Source organism: Chiloscyllium plagiosum, chromosome 13 (assembly GCF_004010195.1).
Source record: "Chiloscyllium plagiosum isolate BGI_BamShark_2017 chromosome 13, ASM401019v2, whole genome shotgun sequence".
Lineage (NCBI taxonomy): Eukaryota > Metazoa > Chordata > Chondrichthyes > Orectolobiformes > Hemiscylliidae > Chiloscyllium > Chiloscyllium plagiosum.
Window position 1 is genome coordinate 81,050,501 of NC_057722.1, and position 15,436 is coordinate 81,065,936.

Below are 15,436 nucleotides of genomic sequence, written 5' to 3' on the forward strand. Positions count from 1 at the left end.
TCCCCGGGTACAACAGAGTGTTACAAGGGGACATAAATTTAAGGTGAAGGGTGGAAGGTATGGGGGAGATGTCAGGGGTGGGTTCTTTACCCAGAGAGTGGTGGGGGCATGGAATGCGCTGCCTGTGGAAGTGGTAGAGTCAGAATCTTTGGTGACCTTTAAGCAGCAATTGGATAGGTACATGGATGGGTGCTTAAGCTAGGATAAATGTTTGACACAACATCGTGGGCCGAAGGGCCTGTTCTGTGCTGTATTGTTCTATGTTCTATGTTCTATTATGGAGAAATGTATTTATTCCAAGTTCTGTGGATGTCTGGGTGGATTTATTTTCCTTTAAAAAAAAAGGTGACTTTGGACATTTGAACATTTTTTGTCTCAAAATAGTATTTCTTGAAACCGCATGGTTTTGGCTAATTACTGGATTTGTTTTCTGGAAGTCACCTACTTATATTCCTCAGTGCCAGAGAAGAGGTTTCGGTTTGAGCGGTGGTTTGGATGCAGTGGGAGTTAGTGTCCCACCTGCTGAATGAAAGGAGCTTCCCAGCTCAGCTCTCCAGTTCCTGAGCATGCCCGGTGCAGTTACAGGAACACTGATCGAATGGCTCTCATGAGAAGCTTTTGAACAAGCTCATCTCAATGTTGGTGGAAGTGAGGACTGCAGATGCTGGAGATCAGAGTCAAGATTAGAGTGATGCTGGAAAAGCACAGCAGGTCAGGCAGCATCCGAGGAGCAGGAAAATTGACGTTTCGGGCAAAAGCCCTCTCACTGCAACCCCCAGGTCATCTCTTCTGTTCAGATGCTGCATGACCTGCTATGCTTTTCTAATTTCAATGTTGTGTGTGTTGCAGCATTCTGAAGGATGACATTTATACTTTCATATTTCAAATTGTGTTAATGAGCTTTACATCTTCACTCAATCAATCTTGTTCTACAATAAGTCAATAATTTTGTTGTTTATTAACATAACCTGGTCAATGGATATGTTTATTCCAGGATGAACATAAATAAACTTTGTATTTGGCCATGCCATTATCACAGTTATCTATATCTCCCATTGGCTCAGAAAGGGCCCAGTATAAGCCACTCATTGAAGGACAATTAATGATGGGTAACAAACACTGGCCTTGTCAGTGACACACACAAAACACAAAAGAATAAAATTATTACCATGTTGTCAGGAAGATATAGGTCAATGAAGATGACAGGGCAGGTGGGGAGAGCAGTTAATAAAGCTTATAGTGTTCTCAACTTTATAAAGTATAAGAGCAAGGAGGTGATGTTGAATTTGTACAAGACATTTGTTAGACCTCAGCTGGACTATTGTGTAAAGTTGTAGGTGTTACACTATAAGAAAGATGTGAATGTATTGGAGCAAGGGCAGAAGTGATTTACAACAATGGTTCCAGGAATGAGAAACTTCAGTGATGAGGATAGATTGAGGAAGTTGGGACTGTTGTCATGGGAGAGGAGGAGGCTGAGAGGAGATTTGATAGAGATCTGCAAAATGATAAGCAGAAAGGAAGAAGCTGTTCCTGCCTGCAGAAAGAACAAGAACGAGAGGGACATTTAGTGTGACGGCAGAAGAAGCAAAGGTGATATGAGAAAAAAAAACGTATTCACCCGGCGAGGCACTGCCTGGAAATGTGGAGGAGGCAGGTTCAACTGAGGTATTTCAGAAGGGAGTTGGATGGTTACTTGAACAGAAATAGTGTTGAGGGATATGGGGAAAAGTCAGGAGATTGATGGTAGAACTGGTACAGACACAATGGGCTAAATGGTTGCCTTGTACATTATTATAGTTTTGCCATTCTGTGAAATTAGTAAGTTGATAAAACATTTAATGTTGTGACCAGTGGAGCAGTGGAACAAGAAGGAGGTAGTACACTTGTCCCAACCTGGTCATTACAAGTGACAAGAAAATGCTACTGGGCACATCAAGGCAGGCAATCATCTCCTGAGGATGGAATCGAGCAGCTCTGGAACTTTGTGGTTTGATTCTGATTTGTATAAACTTGGCATATTAATGTGGGTCTGATTTTAGTTCTCAGCCAGAGCAATGTGTGCTGTATGTAATACTGTAGACTTGGACTTGGTACCTAGGTTATTTCAATAAATCAATAATTTTGCTGGAAATTGTTGGAAAGTTCAAAGAATTCCCCATACATTGAGTTCTTAAACCCAAATGAACACTTACTCCAAACTCCTGAATAAGCATGCTCCAAATTGAATGTTTATTAAATTCAGATTGGGCAAAAATATACTTTCTGATATTATAGAACAAAGAGAACAAAGAAAATTTACAGTCCAAGAACAGGCCCTTTTGCCCTCCAAGCCTGCGCCGATTCAAATCCACTTTCTAAACCTGTCAGTCAATTCCTAAGCATCTGTATCCCTCTACTCCGCACCTACACATGCATCTGTCCAAACGCATCTTAAATGAATCTACCGTGCCTGCCTCTACCATCTCTGCTGGCAACACATTCCAAACACCCACCACCCTCTGTGTGAAGTACTTACCGCATGTATCCCCCTTCAACTTTCCACCTCTCACCTTGAAAACGTGACCTCTCGTTATTGAATCCTTCCCCCTGGGTAAAAAGCTTGTCTCTATCCACCCTGTCTATACCTTTCATGATTTTGTAAACCTCAATCAGGTCCCCCCTCAATCTCCTTTTTTCTAGTGAAAATAAACCTAACCTACTCAACCTCTCTTCATACCTATCTGAAAACTTGTATTTGCAAGCTGTGATTGACCAATGAAGCAGTGATTAAATTAATTATTCCAAAACATCATCTTCCACAGGTGATTCTTCGTGTCCAAGTGTCCAAGGGTCACATGGTCCAAAGGGATTTCCAGGGATGCCAGGTATTGAGCTTGTAATAAACCCAGTCAGATTACTGCATTTCAGAACAGGTGGCAAAGAGACCTATGAAGTAAATGTGAGAGGTAGAATGAGCGGAATAAATGTGATTGAAGTACTCAGAAGCTATAAAATGAGCATTTAAGGTTTTAATGTCCAATGTTCTCTCAGTTAGGTGAATGCCTTATCATCTCTGCACTTTTCTGAACATATTGTAGGTGAGAAAATGGATGTCTATCAGCTAGCTCTTTAATGTTCTGATGTTGCTGCCAGTCAGGTTAGGGTTGCACGCCTGACAATTCACACGTTCTCCTTCCCTTCCACAGGGCCGAAAGGTTTACCGGGAAATCCTGGCAGACCGGGGAATATCGGCTTCGATGGGCTCAAAGGCCTAAAAGGTGAAGCAGGGATTCGGTCGTTTGCTGGAGCACAAGGTGTGAAGAGAGAAGACCTTAGCATCTCAAACTGACTCATGTTGTTTTGTCAGTACCCGAAAAAAAACCTGTTTGTAAATTGCAATTCAGAAACAATATGGCTCCTCTGTATAAGAGAGATTGAGCAGTTTAGGCCAAAATTGCCTGGAATTTGGAATAATGAAATAAGATCTGTGTTTTATAAGATGCTAAAGGGGATTGACCAAGTAAACATCGAGATGGTGTTTCCTCATGTGGTGAAAATGGGTACTACAGATGTTGGAGATTAGAGTCAAGATTAGAGTGGTTCTGGAAAAGCACAACAGGTCAGGCAGCTGGATGATGAAGGGCTTTTGCCCGAAACGACGATTTTCCTGCTCCTCGGATGCTGCCAGATCTGCTGGGCTTTTACAACACCACTCTCATCGTGACTGTTTCCTCATATGGGACAGTCTAGAATGAGAGGTCATGGTTTAAAGATAAGGGGCAGCAGATTAAAATGGAGAAATGATTTCTCTCAAAATGCCCTGGATGCTGGGACATTGAGTAAATTTAAGGAAGGTAGACAGTTTTTTAATTTATCTGTTGAAGGGTTCTGGAGAACAGGCAGGAAAGTGAAGGGTCTTCTTATTTATTTGTGTGATATGGGCATTTCTGGCTGGCTAGCATGTATTGCCTGTTCCTAGTTGCCCTTGAGAAGGTGGGGATGAGCTGCCTTCTTAAACTGCTGCAGTCCATGTGCTGTAGATTTACCCACAATGCTCTTAGGGAGGGAATTCCAGAGCAAGATAAGATCAGTCATTAACGTATTAAATAGCAGAGCAGTTCCGAAGGCTGAATGGCCTGCTCCCATTCCCGCTCCAAGCTCCTCTTGTCTTATGTAAGTGGACAATATTGGCCAGTTTTGCCACTGAATTGGCTTGATCTAGAGTCAAGGCGCTAAGCAATCTGTGTATGCAAATGAGAGATGTAGCTTACAAATGGATTCTAGATTCCGAGGCTCCGACTGGTCGGGCAATAGCTCTCCTTTTAGTTCTGTGTATAGACTCCCGGCCTGTGCTGAATGAATTAATCTAAAACAGAATCACAACGGTTGGCTTTCATTTTCTCCAGCTTTCTTTTACTCTCCTGCACGATTTCACTCTATTTTTCATAATCACTGTTTGCCTCAATGTTTCTATCCCCCACTTTCTTAATCACTACTTCTGTGGCTGTTTTCTGAGTGTGGATCTTGTATGATGTCTAAGTTCTGTTTTGAAGTGTTGCGACTGCCCTAGTCCTATCTACAGCCCGGCGAAAGTAGGTACTGCAGATACTGGAGATCAGAGTTTAGATCAGAGTGGTGCTGGAAAGGCACAGCAGGTCAGGCAGCATCCGAGGAAAATCGGGCAAAAGCCCTTCATCAAGAATGTGCTTTTCCAGCACCACTTTAATCCTACCTACAGCTCCTCCATGCTGCAGTCTTACTTTGTAAACACTTCCCACAACCTCTGACGTGGACCTGTTTATCCCAAGCTTAATGGTCTGGTAATTGTCATTACTTAATGGCCTCACTTCTGTTCTCTCCGCACAATCTGTCAGCTTTTCATTTCCAAATTCAGGAATGGGAACAGTGGGGTCAAGTTTTAGGGACCGGGTGGGTAAGCAAACAGATGGGGATTTGGAATATTGCGTTCAGTTCTGGTGTCCCTGCTACAGGAAAAATGTTGTGAATCTTGAAAGGGTGCAGAAAAGATTTACAAGGACGTTGCCAGGATTAGGGGGTTTGAGCTATAGGGAGAGGCTGAATAGGCTGGGGCTGTTTTCTCTGGAGCGTCGAAGGCTGAGGGGTGACCTTATAGAGGTTTGTAAAGTCATGAGGAACATGGATAGGATAAATAGACAAGGTCTTTTTTCCAAGGTAGGGGAATCCAGAACTAGAGGGCATAGGTTTAGGGCGACAGGGGAAAGGTTTAAAAGGGACCTAAGGGGCAACTTTTTCACACAACGGGTGTTGTGTGTATGGAATGAGCTGCCAGAGGAAGTGGGGAGGCTGGTAAACTACATCATTTAAAAGGCATCTGGATGGGTGTATGAATAGAAGGGTTTGGAGGGATATGGGCCAAGTGCTGGCAAATAGGACTACATTAGGTTAGGATATCTGGCCGAGTTGGGGCGAAGGATCAGTTTCTGTGCTGTATGACTCAATAATACCCTGGGAGATTGCCGTGTTGAGCACAGGCCACCTCCAATTGATGGATCTCCCCTTCTTTCTGTTTGAAAAACCAGGTGACTTATTCTTGCCCACCTGCCCAAACTAACCACAACATGGTATGATGATATGGTATGATATATGGGTCGATGGTATAATATTTGGATTAAATATCTTCAAAACAAGCTAACTTACTTATTTTCGATTTTCTTTTAAAAAGAGGATGTGCTGCCAATTTTGGATATTCCTGGGACTTGTTTAGGGTGGATGAAGATGAGGTGGGAGAGCCACTTCTCATAAGACCATTCTATAGAGCTAGTGTAGACCATTCTGCCCATAACTCATGATAGCATCATGACTGATCCTGTTGTGACCTGAACTCCTCCTTCCTGTCAGACCCCCCATTACTTTTATCTCCCTTGTAGATCAAAAATCTGTCAAAACCAACCTTGAATATGTTCAAAGAGCCAGTCTTCACTTAAATAGAATTCCAAATACTAACAACCCTCAGAAGTAATTCCTCCTCTTCTTTTATCTAATGTTGGGACTCTCCCACATGAAAACTGTTGCCCCTGTCTTGCCCCATGTGGGGAAACAGCCTCCAACAATCCATCCTATCAGACATACCACCCCCGCACCCCACCACCATCATTCAGAATCCAACACGTTTCAAGGAGATCACCTTTCATTCTTCTAAAGTCCAGTGAGTAAAAGCCTAACTTTTTTTTTAACTTTCCCTCAGCTCAGCAAGCAGCCCAGTGCATCTTCTCTAAACAGTGTTCACTGCAAATAGTCTCCTTAGTAAGAAGACCAGACCTGTACAGATGCAGTCTCACCAATGACCCATAGCATTGGAGCAAGCCTTTCCTACAATGCGGTATTTAGGAAGAACCCAGGTAGATTTGGAAATGGTAACAATACTTGAGAAATGAGTAGTAAAGGCCAAGGAAGATTACTAAAATCCAGCAGGATACAAACGGATACATCGGGAAGGTAATGGTTCTCTAAAGATAAATAGTAGTAATATTTCTCACCAGTATCTCCAGTAGCACGATTCTGCCAGTAACATTTGGGAGGGTAAAATGACTACTCAGGATCTGCAGCGGTTGGGTGAGCATGTTAGACGATAATACAGACCTATGCTTTTTCAGTTTGACTTTCTAACACATTGGTTGTTCCTTGGAGCAGTGCAGCTAAATTACAGCTTTCGGTTCCTCAGGTTTGCAAGGTTTTACTGGTGACCCCGGTCCTCAAGGACCTCCTGGACGAACAGAAAATGGAGCACAAGGTTTTCCAGGTACGCTTGGTATTCAGGGAGAAAAAGGTCCACCTGGTGACTCATACGATGGTCCTCCAGGGACCCCTGGATCTCTCGGAAGAAGAGGATCATCAGGTGCAGTTGGAGATACTGGAGGTCCAGGGCCACCAGGAAGGCAAGGTGACTTCCAAAAGCCAATTCTTACATTGGTGTCTCGTTTATGCAAATACATTTGTCCTGAGGCTTCATGCTTAATTGGTTGCAGTCGTGTTTGATGTCTTAAATTGATTTGCATCACATCCCTGTTTTGAAATGAACTTGATAGGGATCTTCAGTACAGGATAGAGACCCAGCAACATTGGTTCGGAGATGCCGGTGTTGGACTGGGGTGTACAAAGTTAAAAATCACACAACACCAGGTTATAGTCCAACAGGTTTAATTGGAAGCACTAGCTTTCGGAGCGCTGCTCCTTCATCAGTTGGTTGTGGAGGACACAATTGTAAGACACAGAATTTATAGCAAATGTTTACAGTGTGGTGTAACTGAAATTACACATTGAAAAATACCTTGATTGTTTGTTAAGTCTCTCATCTGTTAGAATGACCATGTTAACTTCACTTCTTTCATATGTAAATCACAAAACGTTTTTTAAAAGTTATATTCTCAGGTTAACTGTAACAATAGGTGTCAGCCCAGATAAGTGTTAAAGGTATTAGCCCCCTGTGTGCTGCTGTCTGTGCCATAATCACCTGATGAAGGAGCAACATTGGGTTTGAGATGGCTTATGGGATATCATCAGTGCACAACGTTCTACAATTGGAGCAGAATTTTCTCAGGAAATTGTTTACTTTTGGAATGTCTCTAATTCGTCACGTTTAAAAACATCAAACTGTGAAGAGTAAACTCAGATAGCAGTAACAGTACATATAACACCTTTTCATGATCTGTGGTAATTGGAAAATGAAGCAAATATGTTGATGTTAAATTAATTAATTAACAAGTTCATAGCTCCTTGAAAGTAGAGTCTCAGGTAGATAGGATAGTGAAGAAGGCATTTAGCATGCTTTCCTTTATTGGTCAGAGGATTGAGTACAGGAGTTGGAAGGTCATGTTGCAGCTGTACAGGACATTGGTTAGGCCACTGTTGGAATATTGCGTGCAATTCTGGTCTCTTTCCTATGGGAAGGATGTTGAGGAACTTGAAAGGGTTCAGAAAAGATTTACAAGGTATGTTGCCAGGTTTGGAGGATTTGAGCTATAGGGAGAGGCTAAATAGGCTGGGGCTGTTTTCCCTGGAGCGTCGGACGCTAAGGGATGACCTTATAGAGGTTTATAAAATCATGAGGAGCATGGATAGGGTAAATAGACAAGGTCTTTTCCCTGGGGTGGGGGAGTCCAGAACTAGAGGACATAGAGGTGGGTCTAGATTAGGTTGGGATAACTGGTCGGCATGGACGGGTTGGACTGAAACGTTTGTTTCCGTGCTGTACATCTCTATGACTCTATAATTTGGATATTTAAATATTTAACTCATTAAAATGCATCAGTATCATTGAGCCTCTCCCTTAGGAAACCCCTTTCCCTTTTGATTCCTGTTTGCTGGTGTATTGGACAGCTGAATGAACTTGCCAACAGGTCATGTACGTGCAATTCTTGTCATTTCCATTTAGCGCTGAGAAGTATTGTTCAGCATTGAAAGTCCAGTGCCAATTTATCGAATAGAACAAAGGGTTGAAGTAGCCGCCATGCATTCTTTCTTTTATTTGCTGATTAATGCACTAATAATAACTTCCTTTTAGCACAACTTTAACACAATCACTGATACACTGGTATAGTTGAGAAAAGAAGTGAATCAAACAGTCAGGTCAGGCAGGGTCAAAGCACAGACCAAGGTAGGACTGATAAATTAAACTGCATTTAGTTCAATACAAGAGACCTAACAGGGAAGGCAGATGAACTCTGGACATGGTTAGGAACATGAGACTGGGAGATCAGAGCAATTACAGAAACATGGCTGAGGGATGGGCAGGACTGGCAGCTTAATGTCCCAGGATACAAATGCTACAGGAAGGACAGAAAGGGAGGCAAGAGAGGAGGGTGAGTGGCATTTTTGATAAGGGATAGCATTACAGCTGTGCTGAGGGAGGATATTCCCGGAAATACATCCAGGGAAGTTATTTGGGAGGAACTGAGAAATAAGAAAGGGATGATCACCTTGGTTTATTGCTGATGAAGGGCTTTTGCCCAAAACGTCGATTTCGAAGTTCCTTGGATGCTGCCTGACCTGCTGTGCTCTTCCAGCACCACTAATCCAGAATCTGGTTTCCAGCATCTGCAGTTATTGTTTTTACCTGATTAGGGATAGTCAACATGGCTTTGTGCGTGGGAAATCATGTCTCACAAACGTGATTGAGTTTATGGGGGAGTGGTATGTTCAGAGGAGACTGTGGGGGAGGGGAATGTTTAGGGGGCGAGTGAGGAGCAGAGGATTGTTCAGGAGGACAATGTGGGGGTGGGGAATATTCAGGGAGAGGGTGGGGGAGGGGAATGTTCAGGGGGAAAGTGTGGGGGATTCTCTTGATCCCTTGCCAACAGGACAATTTGGTGGATAAAGTTCCATTCAGGCTGTCAAGAATTAACTGGCAAGCTTGTCAGCAAATCATGAGAGCTGATTTTGAAGTGGCTTCCTCAACATCTGATCCAGAGTGATCTACTCTGGCAGATCATTGCCCTGGTTCTGGGGGCTTAGACAGTGAGGATGTTTGCTCCTGCTCTCGCTGGGGGATGGGGTATGTCTGAGGCTGCTCCTTGTTCCCTGTCCCGGCCACCAGGTGACCCCATATTTGGCCAAATGGACTGCCCACCACACTGGGAAGGCAGGGAGTTGGGCTGAGGTACTGAACTGGACATTCATGAATTCTTCAAAATCTTAAATAGTCAAGAGCTGTGTAGGTCGCTCTGGACCTTCTCTTCCACTTGCTGTGATGCCAAGAAGGAGCCAAGTATCTCCCTGGGATGGGTGCATCTCCTTTTGTCACCTCCCTCACCACCTCCTCCGAGAAGGGTTCGGTTGTGGCCTTTGTTTCTGTTCTAAGGAACGATAATTATTTGCTTCTGTTTTTTCAGGGCGTGATGGAGTTCCAGGATTTCCTGGACTTAAAGGGCTCCAAGGCAATCCAGGCCTAGTTGGACAGGCCGGGCCTCCTGGCCCACCCGGTTTCCCTGCAGAGAAAGGCGAGCCAGGCCCCATTGGGCAGCCTGGGCCTCCCGGGATACGTGGACCCTCAGGTGAAGGGTTTATAATACAGTTACACTCGTGTACACATACACACATGTACACACACACGTACACTCTCAGACACAGACACACACCCACTAATACACATTGACCTACACACATACACTCTCAGACACACAAACAGAAATACACAGGAACCTACACACCTACACTCTCAGACACAGATACACACCCATAAATACACAGGGACCTACACACGTACACTCTCAGACACAGACACACACCCACTAATACACATTGACCTACACACATACACTCTCAGACACACAAACAGAAATACACAGGAACCTACACACCTACACTCTCAGACACAGATACACACCCATAAATACACAGGGACCTACACACGTACACTCTCAGACACAGACACACACCCACTAATACACATTGACCTACACACATACACTCTCAGACACACAAACAGAAATACACAGGAACCTACACACCTACACTCTCAGACACAGATACACACCCATAAATACACAGGGACCTACACACGTACACTCTCAGACACAGATACACACCCACAAATACACAGGGACCTACACACATACACACTCAGATACACACCCACAAATACACAGGGACCTACACACGTACACGCTCAGACACAGAGACACAAATAGACAGGGACCTACACATGTACACGCTCAGACACAGAGACACAAATAGACAGGGACCTACACATGTACACGCTCAGACACAGAGACACAAATAGACAGACAGGGACCTACACATGTACACGCTCAGACACAGAGACACAAATAGACAGGAACATACACACATACACTCTCAGACACAGACACACACTCACAAATACACAGGGACCTACATACATACACTCTTGGTCACAGACACACAAATACAACCACGATGTAATGACAGGACATGATTCCAACTAATTGTGTTTGCATAGCCAGGATTTTTACAGTTGGTTGTGGGGTATGTCTGAAAGAGCCCTCAGTCTAATGTTTAAATCAGACTCCCACAGCACAGTTGGAAGTGCTTGAGGTTCCCAGGGCTCACAAAATGCAAACTGTGGGATCAAGCACAGGTGATTCCTCAAGGAGATCATCTGGTATGATTGGCTGAATGTGTCCCCACAAACCCCATAGTCCAGTACCTTCTTCCTGGTGAACTGTTCATCCAACTCCCACTGCCTCTTGTCTCACAATCTCTTCCAGTCTTCCTTAGCATCCAGTGGTCCTGACACTGCGCTATGACCTTTTACAATCCAGACTCTTGTCCTTTCTCCCATGTTGTCGGTCTCAGTTATCAGGCAGCATCCCAAATCCCAACCTCTACCTCCCACTGCTGCTTTCATAGACAGACCCTTGGCAATTTGTTCAGCTGATAGAAAAGAAAGTTTTTTTTGTCACATTTTTGGGATTTCTGGCTTTCTCCTGCTCACTGCCCGGCTCCTCTCCAACATCAGCTGTTGATTTCAGTTAATGTGGAAGCTCCCCTCCTACCTTCTGGTAATGGCTCCCGTTTCTTTCTTCAAAGCGTATCTTAATAATGTCGAACTGACGTGGTGAGATACATGGGATTTGTTCAGAACCTTTACGCTCGCAATCATTCACCAAATTGATTTCACAGGTCAACCATTTCCTTCAGATTTACAATGTGTCTCCCTCACAAACCTCAGGCCTACATTTCCCATCGAAACGCACAGCCAGGTCACTGTTACACGTCCTTCCTGCAGTGCTCTACTCATTAGATTTTCCTTGTTACACCACATTTTTGTAAAACTCCGCTCTGCAAGGAAATCCCATTGGAGTTTTAGTGATTGGCAATTCATTTTTCATTGTTCTCTTGCTTGCTGTGAAACTCATTTAAACGAAGCTGCAATTTAGCTTTATGTTTCACTATAAGATTCACAATAGGCCTTTGTGCTTTGTTGGGGTAGAGTACATTGTGTGATTAATACAAATATTATATGATAAGAAATATAATTGCACATATGCATCAGAGAGAATTAACCCTTACAGTTATTTTATTTTAATGTGTGCATAAGTAAAACTACCTGAATCTTTACTATTTTTCCTGTTTCAGGCCCATGTCTGAAAGGGTTACCAGGAAATCCCGGACCTTTAGGCCCATCAGGGATGAAGGGTCTTAAAGGAATTCCTGGAAATCTGGGAATGCCGGGTTCAATTGGCATGCAAGGCCAACCAGGTCCGATGGGCACCAATGGGATCCCTGGCTTTCTTGGTCCAGCTGGTAAGTGATAGCGAGTGTCATGTACTTCCCCCCCCCTGTGGAGTATTTATCCAATGCAGAGTAGGGACAGTCTTAGTGAGAGAGGCACAATGGCTTCATGGTATTATCTTGGTCCAGCTGGTAAGTGATAGCGAGTGTCATGTACTCCCCCCCCCTGTGGAGTATTTATCCAATGCAGAGTAGGGACAGTCTTAGTGAGAGAGGCACAATGGCTTCATGGTATTATTGGTATTAATCCAGAGACCCAGACCCAAAGTTCGGGAGACACAAGTTTAAATCCTGCCACAGCAGATAGTGGAATTTGAATTCAATTTAATTTTAAGAGTGAACTTTTGACCATGAAACCATTGTTGATTGTTGGAAAAACCCATCTGGGTCACTATTGTCCTTTAGAGAAGGAAACTGCCATCCTTACCTGGTCTGGCCTGCATGTGACTCCAGACCCACAGCGATGGGGTTAATTCTTAACTGCCCTTTTGGCAATTAGGGATGGGCAATAAATGCTGGCCTAGCCAGTGATGCCCACATCCTGTGAATGAATGAAAATAACGAGTGGAAAACCAGGTGAATCTTATTTATAATGGAAATTATTCAGCATATAACCTCGGCCCTTTTACAAAGTGTCTAATTGCCTTCTAATTACGTTTTACCTGAGAGAGCCCATTGCCATCTTGCCAAGTAGTTATTAAAAATAATGAGTACACATTATGAAGCAATTCCATAATGAAAATGTGAGAAAATTACATAATTGCGAAATCAGTGGGTTTTATTTTTGTAGTTATTTAACAGAAAGATTTCCAGCACATCAGGTCTCAGCATAGGAATTGTATTGCTCGTGTGAAAATCACATCTGAATCCCGCTCTAATCTAATTTCTGGTTGTACCTGTATTGATCACTGGAGCTAAGAAGAAGTTTCTTTCCCTGTGTGTCTTCTCCCCTCCCATGGACCTAGTGGCTATAGATTCTTCAGACAATTGGCTGTTTCTAATGGGAGAGTGTCAAGGGTGATCCTCACCTCCCTGCGCGCACATACACATGCACACACACTCTTTCTTTCTTTCTTTCTCTCTCTCTCTCAGACACACTCTCTCAGACACACACACTCTCTCTCTCACACACACACTCTTTCAGACACACACACACTCTCTCTCAGGTACTCTCTCAGACACACACATATACACACACACGCGCACACATATACACACACACTTTCTCTCACACACACACTCGTGCACACACACACTCAAGCACACACACACACACTCACGTGCACACACACACTCACTCATGCACACATATATACAGACACATACACACACATATACTCACAGTACCTTGCAATTAAAATGTGGGAATGATTATATACATATATACACATTCTCTCTATCTCACACACACACACACACAGGCACATACACACACACACAGGCACATGCACAAAGGCATGCACAAACAGAGATGCACAGCAGAAACACAAACACATTTGCATACCCACACACTCACACGCACACACTCACTATCACACACAGTCACACATGCACACTCTCACATACACACTCACTATCACACACAAACGGATGAACATGCATACATTCACACAACCTAATACTCGCACACACACAGATACACATGCACTTTCACACTCGCAGTGACTCACACTCTCTCTCACATACACACTCACACATACATGCACATACTTACACTTGCACTTAGTCACAGTCACTCACACACTATTAGCTTTCTTGTTACATTATTAGAGAAAATTCAGTCCTTGCTTTATTTTAGATGAAATTGTTTCAGATTCAGAATCAGACACAAGGTAAAATCATTCAGTCATCTGAGGAGGAGCGGTAAATGTTAAGAAAGAGATGACTGGTTGGGGGTGAGGTGGGGTGAGGGTGTAATAGCAATTTCTGAGGAGTACCTGCCTGGAGGTGTGTGTGCGATCATTGACCCACTGTGGATATTGTTTTCATGGATTAGGCAACAAAGGGAGCCAAGGCCTTCAGGGATATCCAGGAGCAACAGGTCCACGTGGATTTCCAGGAATTCCTGGACCACCAGGACAACCAGGGAATGATGGAATAAGAGGCACTGATGGTGACCTTGGATTAAGAGGAAGAAAAGGTATCAATCGTGGGATTTTTTTTACATGTTCCTTTAGGAATGTATTGCAATATTTTCTTTGGAAATGTTGTCTAAAATAGCAACAATTAACCATGCAATCAGCATTTTTATTATGGTAGTGAATTGGAGCATGAGGGTTATGAGTCCATCTCTCTCTCTCTTTTCAAAAACTTCTTCCTTTCTATGTTCTGCAAAACAAACGATTCTACAACCACGCACCAGACGCTGCGTTCTTGAGTTCATTATTTGAAAGAGTGTGAAGAGTACATTTTCTGTCTCCCCTATTTGCTTTCTGCATGGTCCTTCCAATGGCCCAATGTGAATGAACATCCACTATATACAAAATTGTTCACAATTTGGGCCATTTTTCTCAGAGTTCTAAAATAGTTACCGAAAGGAAATGTACAAATGAAGCTATTTCCTTGAAGATGAATTTTATTTTCTGGATTGTTTGAGCTGAAACTACTTGTTGCAAAATCCAAATAAGGAACATTACATTAAACTTTATTTTATTGTTTTGATAACTATTAAGCATTGCATGCTGCAATAAAGGCTAATTAATTGACCAGATATAGGTGTCTATAACACCATTTATACATTGGCAGTCACTCCTTTGATAATCTCTTGGATAGTGGTTTTATTAGAGTCATAGTGTCATGGAGATGTACAGCATGGAAACAGACCCTTCGGTCCAACCTGTCCATGCCGACCAGATATCCCAACCCAATCTAGTCCCACCTGCCAGCACCCGGCCCATATCCCTCCAAACCCTTCCTATTCATATACCCATCCAAATGCTTCTTAACTGTTGCAATTGTACCAGCCTCCACCACATCCTCTGCAGCTCATTCCATACATGTACCATCCTCTGCGTGAAAAAATTGCCCTTTAGGTCTCTTTTATATTTTTCTCCTCTCACCCTAAACCTATGCCCTCTAGTTCTGGACTCCCCGACCCCAGGGAAAAGACTTTGCCTATTCACTCTATCCATACCCCTCGTAATTTTGTAAACCTCTATAAGGTCACCCCTCAGCCTCCGACACTCCAGGGAAAACAGCCCCA

At 43.4% G+C, this 15,436-nt stretch overlaps 1 protein-coding gene across 1 annotated transcript in view; it reads left to right on the forward strand.

Moving 5' to 3' along the window:
• LOC122555674 (collagen alpha-4(IV) chain-like) overlaps nucleotides 1-15,436 on the forward strand; it is a 240,741-nt gene that overhangs the window by 146,299 nt on the left and 79,006 nt on the right. Inside the window, exons 25-30 of the mRNA XM_043701670.1 lie at nucleotides 2,805-2,867; nucleotides 3,189-3,296; nucleotides 6,686-6,904; nucleotides 9,852-10,013; nucleotides 12,079-12,246; nucleotides 14,231-14,374. Of these exons, the coding sequence (XP_043557605.1) occupies nucleotides 2,805-2,867; nucleotides 3,189-3,296; nucleotides 6,686-6,904; nucleotides 9,852-10,013; nucleotides 12,079-12,246; nucleotides 14,231-14,374 (864 nt within the window). The remainder of the gene's footprint in view (nucleotides 1-2,804; nucleotides 2,868-3,188; nucleotides 3,297-6,685; nucleotides 6,905-9,851; nucleotides 10,014-12,078; nucleotides 12,247-14,230; nucleotides 14,375-15,436) is intronic.